At 34.9% G+C, this 21,891-nt stretch overlaps 1 protein-coding gene across 4 annotated transcripts in view; it reads left to right on the plus strand.

The window, feature by feature from the left end:
* Window positions 1-21,891, plus strand: part of LOC149080106 (uncharacterized) — a 150,623-nt gene that overhangs the window by 107,853 nt on the left and 20,879 nt on the right. For all 4 annotated transcript variants that reach the window (XR_016193528.1, XM_089239112.1, XM_089239111.1 and 1 more), the window contains one exon: window positions 19,310-19,390. Coding sequence is in view for 3 of the 4 variants with exons in the window: in XM_089239110.1 (XP_089095236.1) it covers window positions 19,310-19,390 (81 nt within the window). In the remaining variant the exon portion in view is untranslated. The remainder of the gene's footprint in view (window positions 1-19,309; window positions 19,391-21,891) is intronic.

The raw sequence follows: 21,891 nt of genomic DNA on the forward strand, positions 1-21,891 counted from the left end.
ACACATATGCGTCAAGTTTTAGGAGCAATTTGTGTCTTCAAAAAGGATATGGTGATAACCAGGACCCAGATGTTGACATTTGCATTTTTATGCTTTTTTATCACTGTTAGAGCATTTTCTTTTAGTTTTGGGGCATGTTTTGGCATTTTCACGATATTTTTTCATTTTTCACATTTTTTGACAATGGAAAAATTGAGAAAATTATATGAATACTGATTGCATTGAGACTGACAGCACTAATGAAAAAATATGTTTGAATTTCTTGGAAAATAAAATAAAAGATGTTTTGTGGTTTTTTGGCTTCCTAACCACATTGGCATGCATACACAAGATTTCCTCGGGAGGGGGGGGGGGTGTTTCATTTTTCGTTTTTTACTGGAAAAAACTCTATTCCCCTCCTCCAGTACACCAGTCATGCCTCCCCGCCACATCTACCAACAGGGCCCTCGGACCAGATGCTTCACGGGACTCTCAATACTGAATTTCTTGAGAAAAAATAAAAAATGATAAAATTCGTCTCGGGTCCTCAAGTCAAGGCACTGTCAGCCCCACTCTTGTGGGGGCCATAACGCCAGTGTTCCTAACCGATTCATGAATTATAACCCGCGTTTATTAGAAAAAATTGTTATATTTGATGAAATCTAAACGAGAGAGGGAAAAAAACTTGATACTGTCAAAACTTTCTTTTGACATATCGAGCATACTAAGTTTTTCAAGAGAATATTATTTTATTACTTTGAGATGACATTTTTTTTAAAGTCATTTTTCAAAATTTTTAGAGCAACATCGTCCTGGCCTTGCTGATAACATAGTAAATTATTTTCGTCACTAGCAATAAATGAATGTAAGTAGTTTTCCACTGTTGAACGAGAATATCTCGAATAACGATCACAAATTTGATTTGACACATGTAAATTATTAATTTTAATTTGATAATTTTACCTTGTCGGGGGCCTGTGGGCCAGCTGTTGGCCACCCCTGTCATAAAGTATGGACGTAAGAAGTAAAGAAGGTCGTAAAGAAGGACGGCGTGGAGAGATTTCGGATTTATTATTTTTCCCATCTACTCTGGGCCCAGTAAACTCACCTCGGTTCAATTAAATAAATAATAATAATAAAGTTAATATAAGCACTTTTTTTACTCGTTAATTAATAATATTTATATTTAATAATCAATCTTTTGGATGGATTTGGAGGATTTAAAATACCTTCAGATCACAAAATGGATAAATGTCAGCTGTAAGGTTGGTATGGTATTTACCTTTGACGGGTTTTTATAAAAATCAAATATAGGCCTGGTATAATTATTTTATAACTATCAAAAATATTTTGATTGTTCTCCTTAACCATACAAAGTAAAAAACGTATGTGGTTGAATATCGTCATATTTTTTCCTAACTACTAACTGATGTCGAACGATTCTCTCAATATTTTCAAATTTACGAGAGTACCAAGTTTGAGTTTTCAAAAGAAAATTAACACAAATATCATTTTATTTTTAATCAATAAATCAGTATCTTCTATACTATATCGCTCGCAATCTAGTTCAGATACCAAATATAACACGCGCGGAATCTTTAACCGGAAAGAAAATTTCTTTCCCGGGGAATTTCTGCTTTTTTCACAGCCGGTTCGCGTAAAGCGGCGACACGCTATGCAAATGAACGGAACGTTTCCTTATTCCGATTGACCCGATCGCTACTGATTGCCAGAATCGGGAACACATCAAGAAATTTTTCCCGTCAGTCGCCGCTTTTAAAAGCTAAAAAAAAGTTGAAATTCGGGTTTTCTAACTAATCGGAGACGACGCGGGTTTCCAGAATCGAAAATACGGACTCACTATGTTCACACCCTAACACATGTATCCTAGAATTCAGTATAATACCTAAGGGGTCATTCAAGTATTACGTCAGCATCGAGGGGGGGGGAGGGGGTTTCGGATTTGCTGACTTCTGATGACCAGGGGGGAGGGGTGTTTGAAGGTTGCTTACGTCATCAACCACACTTTTTGGAGATATGAAATATTCTAAGCTGCAGACGAAATTTTGCTGACAAGGGGGGAGTGGGCCAATGTTTTGCTGACAAGGGGAGGAGGGTCAAAAATGGCTAAAAATCTGCTTACGTAATACTTGAATGGCCCCTAAACCAATGAAGTAAAAATCAATTGGATGAAGTAAAAACTGACTAAAGTCACTCCAATACAATATATTTCTTATATCGTGAAGCCTTTTACAGCTCAACTGGTCCCGTGTTTTATTTCGCAATAAGAATCTTCTTTTGATGTTTGAAAAAGGTCTTTTATGTCGTGCTTGCTCTCAAAGGTCCACCAACAGTCCTAGTGTTTGCTTCTCCAATTTTGCCAGCCGAATTGATCGATTAAGTGTCATTATCAGATTATGTTCGCAGCAAAAGATGTGGTCCGTATGGTTATCGTCGAAGAAGACAACAGGAATCTATTCGCTTTTCCGCGAAACTACCAAGTAGAGTTATCACCATAAGCAATCGGCCATCCTGTGGATGGATAGCTTAAATCCTGAGAGTAGGCAGTAGAATTTCTTTTTTTCGGTATATAAATTATGTCAACGTCTCAGCTTTCAGCGATAAAAATGTGCTGACGACAACAAAGGTTTGAAAGGCTCGTCGCCTATACTTGTTGGTATATGTACTATTTTGCTTTTTTATTTCACTTTTCAGTTCATATTGCTTGGCATGTTGGCATTCAATGAACGCATTATTTTTTCATGTTATGGTGACTTCAAAGACACAGACACAAGCTCGAGGATTATATTTTTCGAATAAAACCAAGAGTTATGCGTTTCTTTTCTCTCTCCTATAGTATAGTAGAATGACTTCTTTCTAGGGATTTTGTTTTCCTGAACACACATTTTTTTAAATTCTTTCTATAAAATTGCATTCCTTCACGTTTTTCGGTCTATATTTCTCCAATTTTTTGTGAAAGTCTTCGCTTCAACTTAGATAAGATATATATCAGAAATTGAATTTTTCTCCTGGAATCGAATAAGGCATGCGAACGTGAAACTCCATGTGGTGAACTGACTCAAGTGAATGCTATAAAAGTAGTGAATTCGAATGACATCTATTGGTTTATCTGTTCAGTTGTGGTCTCGAGAGTCAGGCACAACTACAAACATAAAGTTTATGCAAAATAGCATTCAAAAAGTTTCTGTATTCACTAATCCAATTCCATTTTACTAATAAATATTGATTATCCGTTATTTGACTTACTTTTTTGATTTTCTCCACAAAAATGTTCAGAAGTCTTTTTTTTTTTTAGTCTCCGATTTTTTGCTCATATTTGATCAAAAAACGCATAATTATTCTTACAATTTGAAAGAAAACCGAAAAAAAACTTATTTCATGCATTTCAAAATGCGTATATTATAATCACTCAAACAATATTCCATAGAAAGAGGAAAAAATGGAATATTAATTTCATACATGCAAATAAATTCCAGCTATTGTCATGATAATTACATACTTACCCGCGCTTAATAAAGACATTACTATCAACCTTACGAAAGACTATTGATTTTACTCTTGTTTAATTTTTCCATGATGTTCATTCATTAACAACGCATGAAACACTCTCTTCATTTGCATAACGGTATTTAACAAAAAAAAAAACAGAACAAAACGTAACAATGATATTCGTGTGACTTCTAATTGAAGGAACGTTCGAATTATAATGAAATTGCATTCGTATTTGTCTGACGAAAAAAATAAATAATAAGTTAACCATAGACTAATAATAGCGTATAATTATTCTGTGGAATTGAAAGAAAAATGTGTTGAAAAATGAGACACGTTTTGTATTATTCAATCAAAACAAGACTATTTTTTTCTGATAGGAAAAAATAAATATTTATAAAATATTTCTCTACGGTACAAAAAAATGAAGCCTTTTTTTAAAAAAAAAACCGTTTTTATTTCAAATGAACTGCATCAATCTATATACGTAGCAAAATTTATATTTATTATTATTTCGAATAAATTCTTTTAAGCTCATTAGTGCCCCTCCACTCAAACCACTTAAACGTCTGTTCATCTTTAAAGAAAATATATTAAACATAAATTTTAATCTAATCAATTCATTTAAAAAATAACATTTAATTTTTTTTAACCCTTTATCTACCACATTATGAAAAGTAGAATGAGAAGAAAATAATAATAAATATAACGAAAAGTATACTGTGATGGTAATAATAAATAATTATTACGTAAATTATTGGTAAGTTATTTTAGTTCTTCTAATTAAAGACAAAAATTTTTTAAAAAATACTATTTTTCTAAAAATTAGTTAGTTCATAACAGATTATTTAACCTGGTGCTTTAAAATAACGTCAGTTCTTAAAGAGTTGAAGAATTCTTCTTAAACCGATTAAATTTAATTTCATTTATTTAAATGGGCAATTTACTACCGCTCTTTACAGGGATAAGTGAGTTGCGCCGCCAGAAGTGTGTGTAAGCGTTTCTAGTGTTAGGTCGAGATTACACTATAAAAGTTTGATAAAAGATCTTTTATGAAACTTGAAACAACAAATATTTGTTACATTCGCTGGAATGTAACCGATGCTCTTTTGAAGTTTTATAAAATAACTTTTTCAAAATTTTTATAGTGTAAAGGCCGGGATGCTCAACCTAAAATGCTCAACCCAATTGAGCGTTCATGGGTACCTTTTAATTCGAGAGAATTAAGAGCTGCCATTTCGTTATCATGGGCTAATATTCCTCCTTAACGATTTCAGCAACTTGTAGAGTCCGTGCCTAGAAGAATATCTGCTTTCATCAAAGCCAGAGGAGGCCCACCACACGATATTAGTGGTGAGTAGCAGGGTGGGTTTTCCTAATTTTTTGGACACTGGGTGTATATTACACATCTCACATCTCAAAAATAAGGGACCATCGCAAAATATTTGTTCGAGGTTCAGGCAGACGAAAAGTTCGCCGAAAAGGCCTATTTCTAAATGGCACAGAAAATTCTACAGGTTGAAGAGATCGCATCATCAATTACATTATTACAATTTTATACAAAAAGCGAAGGTAACTTCTTCTTCGGTATTTTAATGACTGAAAATGAGAAAAATATCGCTGTTCAGTAGTCGCGAGCACTGCCCGTATCCATCATCAAAAAGAAGAGCACCCTTACGAGGCAAGTATGGCATATGAAATATGAATCATGAAATCACGATTGCACTAGAAAAAATGGAATTTTTTTTTTTACCTCAGAGGGCAACACAACAACTTTTTAATGGTAAGTTAGAGAACGGGGTACTATATAAAATTATGATTTTTTTTATTTTATTTTATGACACACTGTATTTTCACTCTCGAATCTGGTACAGAGTGTGTTCCTGAACACATTTTAAGCATTTTTTTAAATTGGAACCATGCCTCTACGACGAAAAGTTGATGAGATAATGGCTGCATGAGGACTTACAGGACACCCTGTACAATGTTCTTCTCTTATTATATTGCGTAATAAGTATTTTATATAGCATTACGCTATATCGTAAAATCTAAAGCAAATAAATGTTTTAATAGTTAAATTGCACGCATGAAAATCATAAATATTTTCTTTTTATTAGACAGTAGGATGATGGTTGATTACCTGATAATATTTTATTAATGTATAGAATAATTGATTTGTCAATAAAATTCGTAAGAAATTTATTTTTTTATTTCCGTTTTTTCTCCTTTTCACCGCTAAGTTGATCTACGATCGCGTGATAATAATCAATGAATATGATTCGTAATTAACGTAGCAGCAAACTTTTTTCTTTCCACACTGAAATTAGTTCGCGCTCGTTAATTTTTTTGGTTATGATCAAACTTAATGTAATTTCTCATATTAAAAACACGCAATTTCAAATTCAATCCTCAAAATGATGAGCTTTCAAAATTTTTATAGGCTATAGGGATTACCTTATAGAAGTTTCCTTCTCGTTCTTCGTATAATTCATTTACGGTGTCTTTCCAAAATTTTATGTTATTTTGAGATCATCAATTAAAATTCTGAAATAATGCATTGGTAACCTGAAGTGTGAAATCTTTGTTTTTGGGAATTGAGTACCTATACCGTGTCATTTATTGCCCTTTGTTCTTTGTTTCGTTCACTTTTTTTTTCAACAAGTGATTCATACTCTTTGTCTCAACTGTCCAAATAGAAAATTCATTTCACGCAGAACTAGAATTTTATTCGAGATGAAGATTCTCACCGGCTTTATATAATGCAGGCTTTTTCTATGCACATGACACACTTCATGAGCTACAATGACTTTTTTTTCGAATTAGAGACCGTGTTTTTCAAGTTTTGCGAGACAAAACACCAGCCAGTGCCGTCTTAACGCATGGGCCCACCCAGGCACGACCTCGAGGCCTCACAAAAATGAGATCCGGTTGAAATTTTTGAAAAGAATGACAGGTAGGGCCTCACAAAAATCACTTGGCTCGGGTGCCTATGATGCTCTTAAGACGGCCCTGTGTGACACCATTTACCGTAATTCCCTGCCTATACTCCGCGAATTAGACATAAAAAATTATTGTGACCATAGGATCTGTATTTCCCGGGATAATTTTGTTGTTTGCCGTGATTTTAACCATCGCAACTTCTAAACAAATGTCACGTATTTTCAACGAAGCCTACTTGAATTTTTATTCTTTACTGAAATCCAAGATTAAAATTATTTTCTCAAGACTTTTTAATTATACAATGAAAATTATGGCTATAAAAATGGGAATATTTTCACACCTCACATATTTTGTCATGTTTTTCTCTTTTTGACGTGAATACGTCTTTGAACTCATGTGACGATATTGGAATCATTCGCAAAAAGTGTCATGACGAAATTCTTTAAATACTAATATAAAGTCAAAAACAATGGTATATGGTCAGATGTACATTGTAAATACAAATTCAATGTAATCACTCCGGTTTCAATATCTCTTCTCATCTGGGCACCAGGCTCGCTGCTTATAGTAATTTTCGTAACTTATAGTGTGAAAAAACAAAAAGTTCAATAATTGCCCCGGGGCCCCCCAGGCTGGAGCCTTGTCAGCCTCACCCTTGCGGGGGGGGGGCATGAATACAGTACCTACCACGCGAGGCTACGCACAAAAAAATATTCACGTCAAATCTGGCGGCCGTGTCTATGACACAGCATACCCCAACTTTTTCTTTAACTTTTTGTTTCGTAGAATTCATTTCAATCCTCTGCGATTTGCAGTAATGCTTCATTTCCCGCTATTAGCGATTTTCGATTATTTTAGCAATAATTGGTAACTTTGCTCATCTTTAGCATTGCGTTTTGGCGAAAACAGGTGATTTCACGAACTTGTATGTATCTGTTTCGGTAGATGGGATAAATCCGGTTATAATACATAACAAACCGGTTATTATGCCTAACCACCAAGCATTTTGGTAAGTTTGATAAATTTCCCAAAATTAAGCGCTTTTACTGGTGATTATGCATTGCACCCAAGCGTCGTTGGTAAATTTAATAATATAATTTCATGATAATTCCTGCAGAATTTTTTATGGGCAGTATATTTATATTTTTTCATAATTATGGGTATTTTATTGTCCTTATTGGGTTGATATATTTTTGATATAGTCTAGATACATATTCGACATTTCGCCTTTGTATTTGTATATTATATCATTATATCGGGGTACGATCGTGAAATTTTTCATCATTATATCGGGGTCTGACTATATTCATCACACATACTAGACTTATTTAGAATTTTTTCATATTTATTAAATTCACAAATTACACTAGAGTATTATGCATAATCATAGATAAAGGCGATAAATTTCAAGTACTTATCAAATTTACCAACGACACTTGGATAATATTCATATTCACCGGTAAAAGTGATAAATTTAGCAAAATTACTAAGACGATTGGTAAATATTCATAATAATCGATTTATCACGTTTACCGTAACATATCGATTTTACGTCTCTGGGGATTATAGGGTATTTTTTCAAAATAGCAAATTCCGCATATTCGGATTGTAGGCAGGAAATTACTGTACTGTCTTACGGAATGACTTCAATTCGATTTCGAAGGACCATCACAAACGTTCTACGTTAACCCAGTGATCCACATAACGAAACAAACATCTTTCAATAATTTAGTTAAGGGCCGTTCAAGTATTACGTAAGCAAATTTTTAGCCATTGTTGACCCCCCCCTCCTCCCCCCTTGTCAGCAAAAGTCAGCAAAACTCTAACCCCCTCCCCCCTGTCAGCAAAATTTCGTCATCACTGCCCCCTACATCCTAACGCATATTGGTGGGATCAGAAACGTACGCGGGAGGGGGGCATATGGGGCTCGTGCACCTCCCCCCCCCAGATGAAAAAAAAATTTTTTTTTTGATGCAAAAAAATATTTTTAAAAAAAATTAAAATTTTGAAAGGAAATACCTTTTATATGTTATAATCGATTTCTGTCAATTTAAATGCTATTTGAAGGGTCATAACTAGAGCCCGGATTATATGCAAGTGCATATGCACATATGCATTTGCATATTTTGGCCTTTTTCAGCATTAATGCATATAAATGCATAAAATCAAGGAATTTTCAGAATAAGTGCATATTTGTGAAGGCTTATTGAAGCTCAATCACTTTTTCATAGTTTTTCAAATGAATATTGCTCACACTATTTTCATAACATCGGTTTTTTTCCTCGCAGGTAGGATTTTTTTTTTTTTCTTTCAAATATCAACTGTTTCAGCGTTAACGTCAAAAATGTTCAATTCTTTTAGAAATAGCCTCGAAATTTTTACTGGTATTTCGTTACTAAACACAGCCAGACTAACTATAGAAATTAAAAATGCTTAAATAAAAAGTTTTAGTGTTTTAGACGTTATTTGCATATGCAGTATATGCATATCTGAGGATAGTTTTTGTAAATGAATATGCACTACAGAAAATATGAATTTTAAAACATATTTGCGTTTTTTTTTTTTGCATGGTGATTTTTTTAACGCGTATTTTCTCATTTTTGGTACATATTTTGGGATTTTTAATTTTTTAAATAATTATTTTTTGAATACAAACACAAAGGCCACAACAGGCAAATTGTCTAAAGAGGCGGCTGAAAAAAGATGCCCATAAAAAATATGGATGCGTGTAAAGATAGTATATATTTCGGCATTTTTAAGTACATATTTTAGCATTTTTAAGTGCATATTTTAGCATTTTTAAGTGCATATTTTAGCATTTTTAAGTGCATATTTTAGCATTTTTAAGTGCATATTTTAGCATTTTTAAGTGCATATTTTAGCATATTCAAGTGCATATTTTAGCATTTTTAAGTGCATATTTTAGCATTTTTAAGTGCATATTTCAGCATTTTTAAGTGCATATTTTGCCACTTTTTAAATGCATATAATCCGGGCTCTAGTCATAACTCAATCTTCGCATCGGCCAGCTGTTAAAAACCTTCGTATGGATAGCGGACAGTGACATCATCCTCGAACAGTCGTATTTAAAAAAATTTCTCTTTAAAAATTCATTGCGACCCACCCTTTAAGCCATATATGGTGAACCCTTGACCCGCAGACCAAATATGGCCCTGAAGGTTATCTGATGTGGCTTGATCCCCCACCCCAAACCTAATTTTGTAAAAATGAACCAAGCGGCACATTTACAGATCTCTTAAACGACCCGCGACATAATTCCGGAGCATTTAAGTGGCCCGTGGCGCATTTTTAGATCACTGAAGTAGGCCTCAAAGATCACTTTCACATTCAAAGATCACCTAAGTAAACCGCGACACAGTTACAGAACACTTAAACGATCCGTGGCACATTTAGAGATCCCTTGAGTGACATGTGACACAGTTTTAGAGCACAGGTTTAGAGCGGCCCCCCAGTGCGGGTCTACATCACTCAAGTTACCCGCAGAACATTCCCAGAATACTCAAGTGACCCGTGGCATAATTACGGATCACTTGAGTGATGCGTGACACAGTTCCAGAGCACTTAAACTGTCCGGAAACATTTCCAGAGAACTTGAAGGATCCGTGAAACATTTAGAGATCACTAAAGTGGCTCTGTAGGGGACTTATCAATAGGGAGAATGTTAGTTCAGGTGCCCAATAGCTATCCAAAGGTTTTTTTCAGTTTGTGGCGCACCGAATGAGATGGCATTAAGAATATTTCATATCATCAAAAAGGGTGGTTGATGACGTAAGCATCATTCCAAACCCCCCCCTCCCCCCCCTTGTCATCCAAAGTCAGCAAATCGGAAACCACCCCCCCCCCCCATCGATGCTGACGTAATACTTGAATGACCCCTTAGATGAATATATTTTATCCAGGCCCGCCATTTGGGGAGGGGGGCCTTTAAAAAACAAACAAGGTGATGTGTATATATATATATATATATATATATATATATCTTGTTGAATGCATGTATATATACATACATGCATTCGTACATTGAGTATATGTTACTTGCCCCCCCCCCCACCCCGGAAAAAGTTGAAATAACGGACCTGATTTTATCTAAGAAAATAATAGAGAAGATATATGGAATTCTACTTATCCAAAAGATGCGTATATACTTATTGAGAAACATTTGTATCCTATTAAGTATAGATTTTTTATAATAATCATGAATCACTATAAAATATGTGTGCTCCAACAAGTGACATTAATCACTTCCAAATATTGTTTTTTTCCTTGTTTCGCTAAGGAATTGGTGATGTGAATTTTTTGAAAAGGTAATTTTTAGGATTCATATTTTAAGTAGATTGTATTTATATTCATTAGGTACAGTCATGCAAAAGATTACTACACTGAAGCAAAGAAAGTGTCTAGCATGTTCTTAAGCTAAAGCATAGTGAAACTGGCTATCATAATTCCAAGTAAATTACACAGTAGGAGAAATAGTTTTCTTGCGTTTTTTCCTCTTGTCATAAATTAGAGTTACATCTTCTCTATAAATTATTCGAGAAAAAAGCATTGTTTTTCCAACAAATACACAGAACAGTATAAATTGATTTTTCCTCTAAAATTTAAAAAAAAAAAATGACTGTTAGGACAACTACATTCAACATAAAAATGAGGCTTGTTATTCGCCAATGACACACAAATTACTTTTCAAACTATTTTCCAAGTAACCAATGCGATAAATTATTTCTGAAACGCTGTTTCTATCTATTCTGATATTATTTGGAGACAATTTTCGGAAAAGATGGAATTTCAACTTCCACTTAAAATAATAAAAAATTATTAGTGTAGTTCAATTTCTGAGAGTTTCGGTCGTTTTTATTTCAGTGTGATGTTAATGATGATTATTACTTCACCTTACTCATTATCTTTTTTTGCTGTACTAGAAAGATAACTTGGTGTATAAGAAATTTTATCAAGAGAGATTAGGTGCTAGGCAGAAAAAGTTGCGTAACACTTCTTCCCAGTTGTTTCAGGTTGTAGGGAGCGTCATCTACAAACATCGAGAAATGGATTAGTCTCTGAAGAAAATCGATTCCCACCATTCGACAGGTTTTAAGAAAAGGGCCTTTATTTTTAATATGAATCCTTCACCAGTTTTCTTATTCATTTTTCTTCACGAAAATAATAATAATAATAATATTTAAAAAAAAAAAACCTTTCACATCTCGGACAGAATTATCGATTTCCCATCTAGACAAATTATGGATGCTTTAGTGCATCACAAAACCCGTCTTTTTTTCTTTTTCCTCTTCTTTGAAACTTTGCCTACTCGCTTCTTCAGGAAGACCGAAAGCACTTTTGCTTTAATATGTCTAACTCGACTAGAGCTGGAAAATGATACTGATTCCAGAAAGAACCTAATAAAAGTGATCGGATCGAAGAATGCCAAACATGTCTCTATTATCTTATCTTGGTCGCGGTAGCCCAGGTCGATGAGATACTCGCCTAAAGTACCAAAGGATGTTTAGAGGTGTAGTGAGTTCGATACCCGGTTTGTCTTTGTCAGAAACTTTCCTGACACAGGGGTACAACAGAAATGGTGACATGACCACAGAAAAAGATTGCTACCGCAGGGAGTCCCCACATCGAGTTAGCGCACCAACATCTCGGTGAGTATAAAAAAATAAAACAGGCTGCCGTTCGGAATCGGCAATAAATTGTAGGGCCCGTTCTAATTAGCCGTCGTGTACAGAAAATGACCATGGTGCGATAAAAATGATCAACTGATCATCTTATCTTTTTCTCTGGGTCCAGTAAAAAAAATAAAATCTCACATTGATCATTTATGAATATACTTGTACCACCAGGGTTAGCGAAATAAGAATTGGACAACTTATCTCTGAATTCACATTGAAATTGCGTCCAACAACGGCATGAATTAATATATGCATTCAAGAGAAACGTGATTACTATGATTTTTTTCCCAATATCAACGGCAAATGATTAGCAAATAATTAAATAATAATAATTAAACGCAGGTTATGAAGCAATGATGATTTAAAATTCATCAAATTCTTTCTTTTGATTTTCAGCAGTCAGTATTTTTGAAACTAATGTTCGAAACAGAGCCTTATTGTTATTCGTTCCCATCTAATATACCCTAATTTCTTGCATATAATCCGCAGATATAAATTTCGCTACTTCAAGAAAAAGTATCATTATATAAGAGAGTTAAAGTCAGAGTGATGCAAGTCAGATTTGCAACAATTTCGACTTGGGCCAAGTCCAGAAACGCAATCTAGAAGTGCTAAATTATTGAAAGAAAAAATTATGATTATCTTTCTATTCCCACCTATAAATCTTTAAAAAGTTACTTTTTATGAATTAATTTTTTGAATATTTATTTCTATTTCAACCCCTCGGGAAAAAAAGCTCTAGGTATGATGCAGTGGTATATAACCCTAACTAAGAAATGATTTCTTAACATATAATCTAGCATCACACACAAGAAAATCCGACGCTTTTTAATAAATATTTTCAATTATTCGAATGAGTTGATAAACATGCTTCTACAACACTTTGATATTTTATTAGAAAATGTGTTCAACTCGTACCACAAATAATATCGAGTATTACCATAAAATACTAATACTTTAATGAAAAAGTTTCTCTCTTTCGATTTAAATAATTAACAAAACCATATCTTTCAGAGGATTTTACCTTCATATTATTTTTATCTTGCCATAAAAATAATCCACCCACGCACACACACAAATGCACTTCTTGCGCAAACCAACTGAACTAATGCTTTTTAATTTGGTTACAATTAGTTGAGAACGTCAATGTTTTACTCGTTGAATTTTAAGGATTACCATATTATGTTTCATCCAATCCGCGAACTTACTTCATGAATATTTCCAAAGCAAATTATTTGGATGGGGTTCGTGGTAAATATAATGATTTCAAGTTCATTATAAACGAGTACGTAAAATACGCGTATGCTGAAATTATTAGTTTTCTTTACCTAAATTAATTGAATGTGCCAGATGTTTCATTCTGTATGACTACTCTTTGATAACTAAATTTTTATTCGTTTACCTACCGTAACTTACGACCGCTGCATTCCTGAAATCTTTTACTAAAATAGATATTCGCTCATTAAAAGACGAGAGAGAGATATAGAATTTCAAAGTCAATTATTCTAATATAATTATTCTAATTCTAACTAAATTATCTGAATTTTATCGAACACTTGATTGAAATTTGGTTTTCTATTCCCTATATACATATTTAAATTTTCACGACCATTCTTATTATAAGTCAATCTTAACTTTAACATACCAGATAGTATCATCAGAAAATTTGGGAATTTAATTGACATAATTATAAATTTTCGATTTTTTTTAAATTCCATGGGCTTTTCTCAGAAGAAAATAATCTCGATAAAATAAACAACTTTTTCCTTCTTAATTACACACAGTCAATCCATCATATCCTGAATTACTGCGTTTGAAAAGAGTCAATTACTGTCAGAGGATTTTTTCTTCTTCATTTAACTATTAACACTATCGTGATTATTATATTTTATAAACAAATGTAACTTGTTTTAATTTATAAATTTTAAATCTTTTCAATTTTTCAACTGCATATTTACCCAAACTTTGATAGTTAATTCTTTTCCTTAATTTTTACAAATTAGTTTGAGGTTTTTCATGATTAAATTCTTTCGTCTTTTTTGTAATTGTTGTCATGGGATTTGAATGTAAATTACTGTAGTTTTAAATACATGTGTAATCATCATCGTTCAAATCAGTGATTTGTTTTTGTATTCTATTCATATTATCACAGGTATGTTGTTTTTCAATTATCTAAATTAATATAGTATTTGTCTGTAGAAAATGTTTTGCTAAATATCAGAAGATAACCCCTCTGAGTTTACTGCTGTTAATTCCGCTTCGAATATCAGTAGAATTTTTTGTGTTTCCTTTCACATACCTAAATGTTATTGAAAAGATAGCCCAGATAAATCTTTCTATGTAAAAAATTTCCACCGTACTTTTTTATTTCTTTTTTAATCACTCTAATCGCAGTACTGATACAGCTACTAGTCTAATTAAGTCTTAACAACGGCGATGGGATAAAGGATTATTCAAAGCAACATCCAAGTAAGTACTCGACAAGAGACTCTTCTCTGAGCTCGAGATAGAACACGTCTGAACATTGCATCTTATCTCAACAAAGTGCATGTTTTTATCGCATGGCATATAATGCACGTAATTTTTTTTTCTCCATCGTCTTGATCATGAAATTTTTGCCTCTTTCAAAGAATATTATTTTTAGTAAATTTACATAAATACATTATTGCGAATTTTTTTCCCAACATAATTTTCTATAAAATTATAACAAAAAAGTATACATATGTTACTGTAAATGTGATAAATATTGGTGATTATCCATAATCACCGGATCATCTCGGTAAGTTTGATAAATATTTCCTACGTTTATTACTTTTACCAGTGATTATGCATAATTTCCAAATGAAGTTATAAATATGATAAATATGGAAGAAATCATCCGGAAATAGGCATCACTTAAATTCTACCGCTTATCAGTATCTTCCATACGTTATGAGTACACTACACATATTTTGCCATAAAAATTAAATTAAATGAAAATAAATGTTATAAGGAGATAAAACATAAATTAGCAGTCTGTGATGTTGGCAACATAATGAACATCGCCGAACGAATCCACCCAGAGCCAGATTAGCCATTAAGCAAAATAAACACGTGCTTAGGACATCGAGAGAAAAGGGGTACCACAAAAAGTTATCAAATTGTATTTTTTTGTTAACGTACAATTTTTTTTCCCAGCATCAGCCATTCGGTAGAAAATCCTCATACGATTATATTGGAAATTAAAGTATCTTGAAATTCCTCTTTGACACAAAATGAGAGGCATATGCTATGGTCACAGCAACAATATTGAAATCTCAAATCTAGAGAAACTAATAATATTGCAAACAAGAGTTCACACACACACACGTTAAACAGAGTTTTCGAAAGATGTCGCAAAAATTCTATAAAGAGTATTTTTAACTCAGGGTATATTCCCAGGGTATTTTTTATCAACATCATAGGCTCGAGAGGCTTAGGTTAAGGGCTTAGAAGGCCCGTGCTTCCCTCCCTCCAAAAGGTGATTAAAAAATTAAAAATATTTTTGTACAAAAATTAAAATATCGAAAGAAAATACTTTTATATGTTATTAAATCATTTTTTATTTAAAATGCTTTTTTGAAGGTTAGTAACTCAAAATTTTTCTCTGGAAAGATTCACTGTGCCCCCTCGAAATGTTAATCCTGGTAGGTCCATGGGAAAATTGATTTTTCCAAGGCCCCAATCTAGCTAAAAATACCTGCATTTTAATTTGCAACAATTATCTTCTCGAAAATTGTAACTAGATGTAATTGTCATGAAGCCCTTTCTGCACCTAAGGCCACAAGGTGTGCCCGGGTGATCCTAGGCGTTGAGAAGGTACTGATTAAGCCAAGTTTTAACAGAAAACGTGCAGATCTTTATGTATAATAGGATCAACTGTGCATGCAGTTTGATCCACCGTGTATATATAGAAGAAAAATATAAACTGAAGAGCCAAAAAAACTGGTAAGGCATGAGTATGCAAATAAAGAGATATGGGACCAATCAGAGCACGGCGCTGCGGTCGGCAACACCTATATAACACAACAAGTGTCTGGCATAGTTGTTAGATCGGTCACTGCTGCTACAATGGCACGTTATCGAGATTTAAGTGAGTTTGAACGTGGTGTTATAGTCGGCGCACGAGAGATGGGACATAGCATCTCCGAGGTAGAGATGAAATTTGGATTTTCACGTACGACCGTTTCACGAGTGTACCGTGAATATCGGGAATCCGGTGATAAATTAAATCTACGACATCGCTGCGGCCGGAAAAAGATCATGCAAGAACGGGACCAACGACGACTGACGAGAATCATTAAACGTGACAGACGTGCAACCCTTCCACAAATTGCTGCAGATTTCAATGCTGGGCCATCAACAAGTGTCAGCGTGCGAACCATTCACCGAAACATCATCGATATGGGCTTTCGGAGCCAAAGGCCCACTCTTGTACCCTTGATGACTGCACGACACAAAGCTTTACGCCTCGCCTGGGCCCGACAACACCAACATTGGACTGTTGAGGACTGGAAACACGTTGCCTGGTCTGACGAGTCTCGGTTCCAATTGCTTCGAGCTGATGGACGTATACGGGTATGGAGACAACCTCATGAATCCATGGACCCTACATGTCCACAGGGGGACTGTTCATGCTGGTGGAGGCTCTGTGATGGTATGGGGCGTGTGCAGTTGGTGTGATATGGGACCCCTGATACGTCTAGATACGACTCTGACAGGTGACAGGTACGTAAGAATCCTGTCTGATCACCTGCACCCATTCATGTCCATTGTGCATTCCGACGGACTTGGACAATTTCAGCAGGACAATGCGACACCCCACACGTCCAGAATTGCTACAAAGTGGCTCCAGGAACACTCTTCTGACTTTAGACACTTTCGCTGGCCACCAAAATCCCCAGACATGAACATTATTGAACATATCTGGGATGCCTTGCAACGTGCTGTTCAGAAGAGATCTCCACCCCCTCTCACTCGTACGGATTTATGGACAGCCCTGCAGGATCCATGGTGTCAATTACCTCCAGCACTACTTCAGACATTAGTTGAGTCCATGCCACGTCGTGTTGCGGCACTTCTGCGTGCTCGCGGGGGCCCTACACGATATTAGGCAGGTGTACCAGTTTTTTTGGCTCTATATATATATTAATGCTACCAGATCCAGAGTCAAAACGAACTCTAAAATTTATCAGAAGGAAAAGGTACCCAATGATGGTTGATTAACCAAAAAAGGTACCTGTAGATAATATTGCGACTATGCCAGTTCAGTGGTTCCTCCTAAAGCTGGTTCGGGAAATTCTGAAAAGCGTTCAATGGGAAAAAATATCTTGGAATGTTTTTATAAAAGACTAGAAAAAAGGTAAAAAATCGAAGGTTTGTCTTTTTCGAAAACATGAAACAAAAAGTACATTGACTTGCGTTTTTTTACTTGCTCAATTCAACAAATAAAAAGTCAAAGTTTAGGCCCAAGGGCCAACAATATTGTATAAATAAATAAATAAATAAAAATAAATTTTACATCCTAATTAAGAAAAATATTGAATCAGGAAAAATTTTGATGAAAAAGCTACAGAAATGTAATTTTGTCATTTTGAAGAAAGTGTCAAGCGCTGAAACAAAAATTTGCAGAACAATAAAGAAGCTTGATGCTTCATCTCAACTAAAAGCAGAAGTGTCATGTAGCATTAGACTTGACGATGTCATCAAAGACTTGGCAAAACTAGAAAAAGCGGGGGAGGGGGCAAACATTTCAAATAATGAAGTAATGTGTGCGTAGAAATATTCACATCATATTCTGCCTTAGATATTATTTACTTCTTTAATATAAAATTTTATCCAACGGTTTTTTTTAGGTGAATACGTCTTTTAAATCATCTGACGATACTGGATCCATTCGCAAAAAGTTGTGTACGAAATAATTTAAACGCTAATATCTCAAGAAGTATTCAGTATACCGGTTAATTATAACTAAAGTTCCCGTGTGTACTCTGAGTCGAATACCCGAATACAGTCAAATTTTTAGGGTATCTTAATAAGACCATCGGAGAGATATTTGTGAAACAAAAATATAGATAAATTTTCGACAACAGGTGAAAAAAAGTCGCGCTTTTTTATTGAATTTTCCCATTTTCCCCATGAACCATTTATCGTAATGGAATACGTCCTCCAGAACGGGTGCTGCATAGGTCGGAGTAGTCACAGTGTACTGAAACTACTCAGACCTATATAGTACCCGTTCTGGTAGACGTATTCCATTGAAACATGGTATATACGCTATATGGACCATGGAAAAATGAAAAATGCAATTAAAAAAGCGCCACTTTTTCACCTGTTGGCCGAAAATTGAACTTTTTTCATTTCATAAATCTCTCTTCCATGGTCTCATTAAGATATCCTAAAAATTTGGCTGTATTATGATCAGCAGTTTTTGAGAAAAACTACTCAGAGTACACGGAACTTTTATTATAATCACCCTGTATATCAGTGCTTTTGATGTCTGCGGGTAGATCTCGTTAAGGCAAATCCAATGATACTCATCTGGTTTTGATACCTCTTCTCTTTGTACCAGGCTTGCGGTCGGCTTTCGTTACGAAATTGTTTTACGAAATCTCGAAAGGTTCGCAACGCATGTAGATCACATCTTCGTCTCTAAGTTATTTCAAACAAATCTAATGATACAAATTTAATTATGTCATTTACCACGCGATTCAAGCCACAAAGAACGTATTCATGTCAAAATTTGCGGTCGTGTCTATGGCACAGAGCCTACCCCATTTTTTTTCAATTGATATATTCACTAATAATGCGTGGGAGCACCAAAATTACTTAGGGTCTGAAGCGTCTTAAGTTTCTTCCTCCTCCTAACCAGAAGAACATGGCCTGTCCCTGTCTCAACGAAAGTCATTCTAGGCTGAAGTTTGAGCAAAATGTCCTGTAAATCTAAGTAATTCATTGACGATTTATCGTATTTTCCAATACGAGCTGGAGATTATACATAATCACATTTAAATGTGATGAATTCGTAAAATTTACCAAACTTACCAAAATGGTCGGTGATTATGCATAATTTATCACATTTGTCGTAGTATCTGTATATTTCGAGACGTTTTGGCTATATTATGATTGTAAAAATTGTCACTGTATAATGTCAATCATTTTCATTATAGCTTCCAACAGCAGATCAAGACATGGCTGAGCAATGTGGATGCGATTTGCCTCAGAATAATAATAGGAAAAAAGCCAGAAAAGTAATTTTAGTTTTTACAGTATCATCATTAAGAAAATGAATAATTGATATTTTCGTAGGCCTATATATCTCGTCGTTATATTTATACAGGAAATATGATTCAATCCTTTTATATATTAAAAAAACACACTCACATTATATAAATGATCCGCTAAAAAAGTTATTCATCTTTGTTGTCAAACTGATATTGCATGCTGTAATGTTTTTCTTCATTCAATTCTAAATGTACATGATCCAGTTGTATCTGTTTGCAAGTTAACCTATCAAGTGATAATGTCTAAAATCATGCCGGCCAGATTTTCCTCGACTAAATTATTGAGCAACAAAATCCAACGAGAGAGAAAAAAGTTTAAATTCGTCTTTTTTGGATATTAGCGTTTAATGATAATAATTAAAATCAATTTAATTATTTACCTACAGCTGAAAGCTAATTCTAAATGTCTAAACCAGTGTTTCCCGAAGTGGGCGATGGAATGGTCCAGGGGAGGGAGCGATAGAAGCGACGAATATAACATAGGATCGTATGGGTACGCTTGAGTTGGGAAACGATGAGAAAAAAAATATTTCTGAAAAAGGGTGATGGAACAAAAAGTTTGAGAAATTATGGTCTAAACAAACATATACATCATGAAATGGAATTCGAACCGAAAATTGGTATATCAACACCACACCATCTGAAACTAATTTAATACCGACTTCACTGTGTGTGTGTGTTCTCACTATTTTCCATATTAATTGACATATATTTTACCACAGACTGGTAATTTCTGCCACGAGATCTAAGGGCTCTTTCACACGGAGCGGATGCGGGCCCGGATGCCTTTTCATACGAGCACATATTTGCGGGCGTTTCGCCCGTATCTCAAAGGCTGATTGTTTTCACCCAGTGAACGCTGTACGTGGATACCGTTGTTTAATAAGAGTATTTAATTATTTTTTTAAAGTTTTATTGTATTACTCAAGTACAATAAAACCTTCTCTAATGGCACTTTGGTCAGTCAAAAAAAAAAATATGCATATCGCTATAAGAAAAATACTCTATGGGGGGGGGGGGAAAGAATTATGGATGCTTTCTTTTCCTGGGTACAAATGCTAGCTGGGTACATTGAAGGGAGTGGAGAGGGCCGCTTAAAGTGTCTATAGTTGTGCTGCGGGCCACTTAAGTGATCTCAAAATCTTCTGCGAACCACTTCATTGAAGTGGGAATGTGCCGCGGATCACTCACGTGGTCTGTAAATGTGATGCAGGTCACAGAAGTGATCTGAGAATGTGCCTCTTGATTCATTGTGAAAAAATTAGGTTTGAGATCGCTGCCCACATCAGATGACTCCGAGAGCCACATTTGGCCCGCGTATCATGGGTTGAGCATGAGTAGCTATGGTACAGTTGATCGTGGGTTGGAATAAAGTACTATTTGAGGTTGCTGGTACACCGTTTTTGTCTAAACAGTTTTTCTCGCAAAGCCGTTTCTGTTGTGTACCTCGGCACTGCAAGCCTAAATTTTAGGGTGCCAAAATAGCGCTATAAATCGATTAAATGGCTACAATTAGATGCTTGGTCAGCCGGGGCAAGTACGCATTTTGTCGCCCCCCCCGTAATGTTGAAGGGTAGTTTAAAGTTAAATTTGCGCCCCTCTGCAACGGCACCCGGTCATCAGATCCGCCTGATTCCCTCTAGTAGCGGCCCTGTCGATTAATCAATCATTATATTAGTATCAATATAATCATGTATTCTAACATAATCAATTATATAATTATCGTAATGAATTACAGAACGGATTATCATTTTACGCGGTATATAGATCGCAAATTTTGGTTTTGAGAAATAATATTTCATTCCCAATAGTGGCCGTTGTTGGGAGGTTTTACATTGTATAAAATTGTAAAGTATGGACAAAAAGAAGTTACGGTTGCTGTATCTCCTTTATTTCAGAACGAAACGGAAGGATAGACGTATGTGGGCACATCCTATTAATGAACAGAGACCATATGGTGTTTTAAGGGTATTTACGCAAATAATTAAAAAATTTACAGCCAAAATCATCTTTAAAAGTAGCTAATAATCCGGGCGATTACCACACAGAGTCGTGTGAATACCCCCATTCAACTTAATGTACAAAATCTTTTGTGCGGATGTGGAGCCCGTACTTGAGTTATGACATGTGCGGACAAGGACGAACAGTTTTTAGTAGCGGGCCGCATTCCAGATCATCTGAAAGGCTCCATTTGTAAACCATTGATAAAAACTTCGTCCTGGCCCGCATTCGCGTGAAAGAGTCCTAAGGATACGAGCATAGTGCACGCTGGTTTCCGATTCTGAGTCGTCGCTGTTACGGATTGGTTAAAAAAAACACGAAATTCAGGTTTTTACCAATCAGCGACGGACCGACTCACAGAATCGGAAACCAGCGTGTACTATGTTCCCTAACATAGGGCGCGGCATGAATATTTTTTTTTCTCTCTTCACTATAAATTTAATAGAGAGGGTCGTGAAAAATACCAT

This window comes from Pholcus phalangioides, unplaced genomic scaffold, assembly GCF_987345545.1.
Source record: "Pholcus phalangioides strain wild (caught in Gottingen) unplaced genomic scaffold, Ppha-v1.0 ptg000011l_1, whole genome shotgun sequence".
Taxonomy (NCBI): Eukaryota; Metazoa; Arthropoda; class Arachnida; order Araneae; family Pholcidae; genus Pholcus; species Pholcus phalangioides.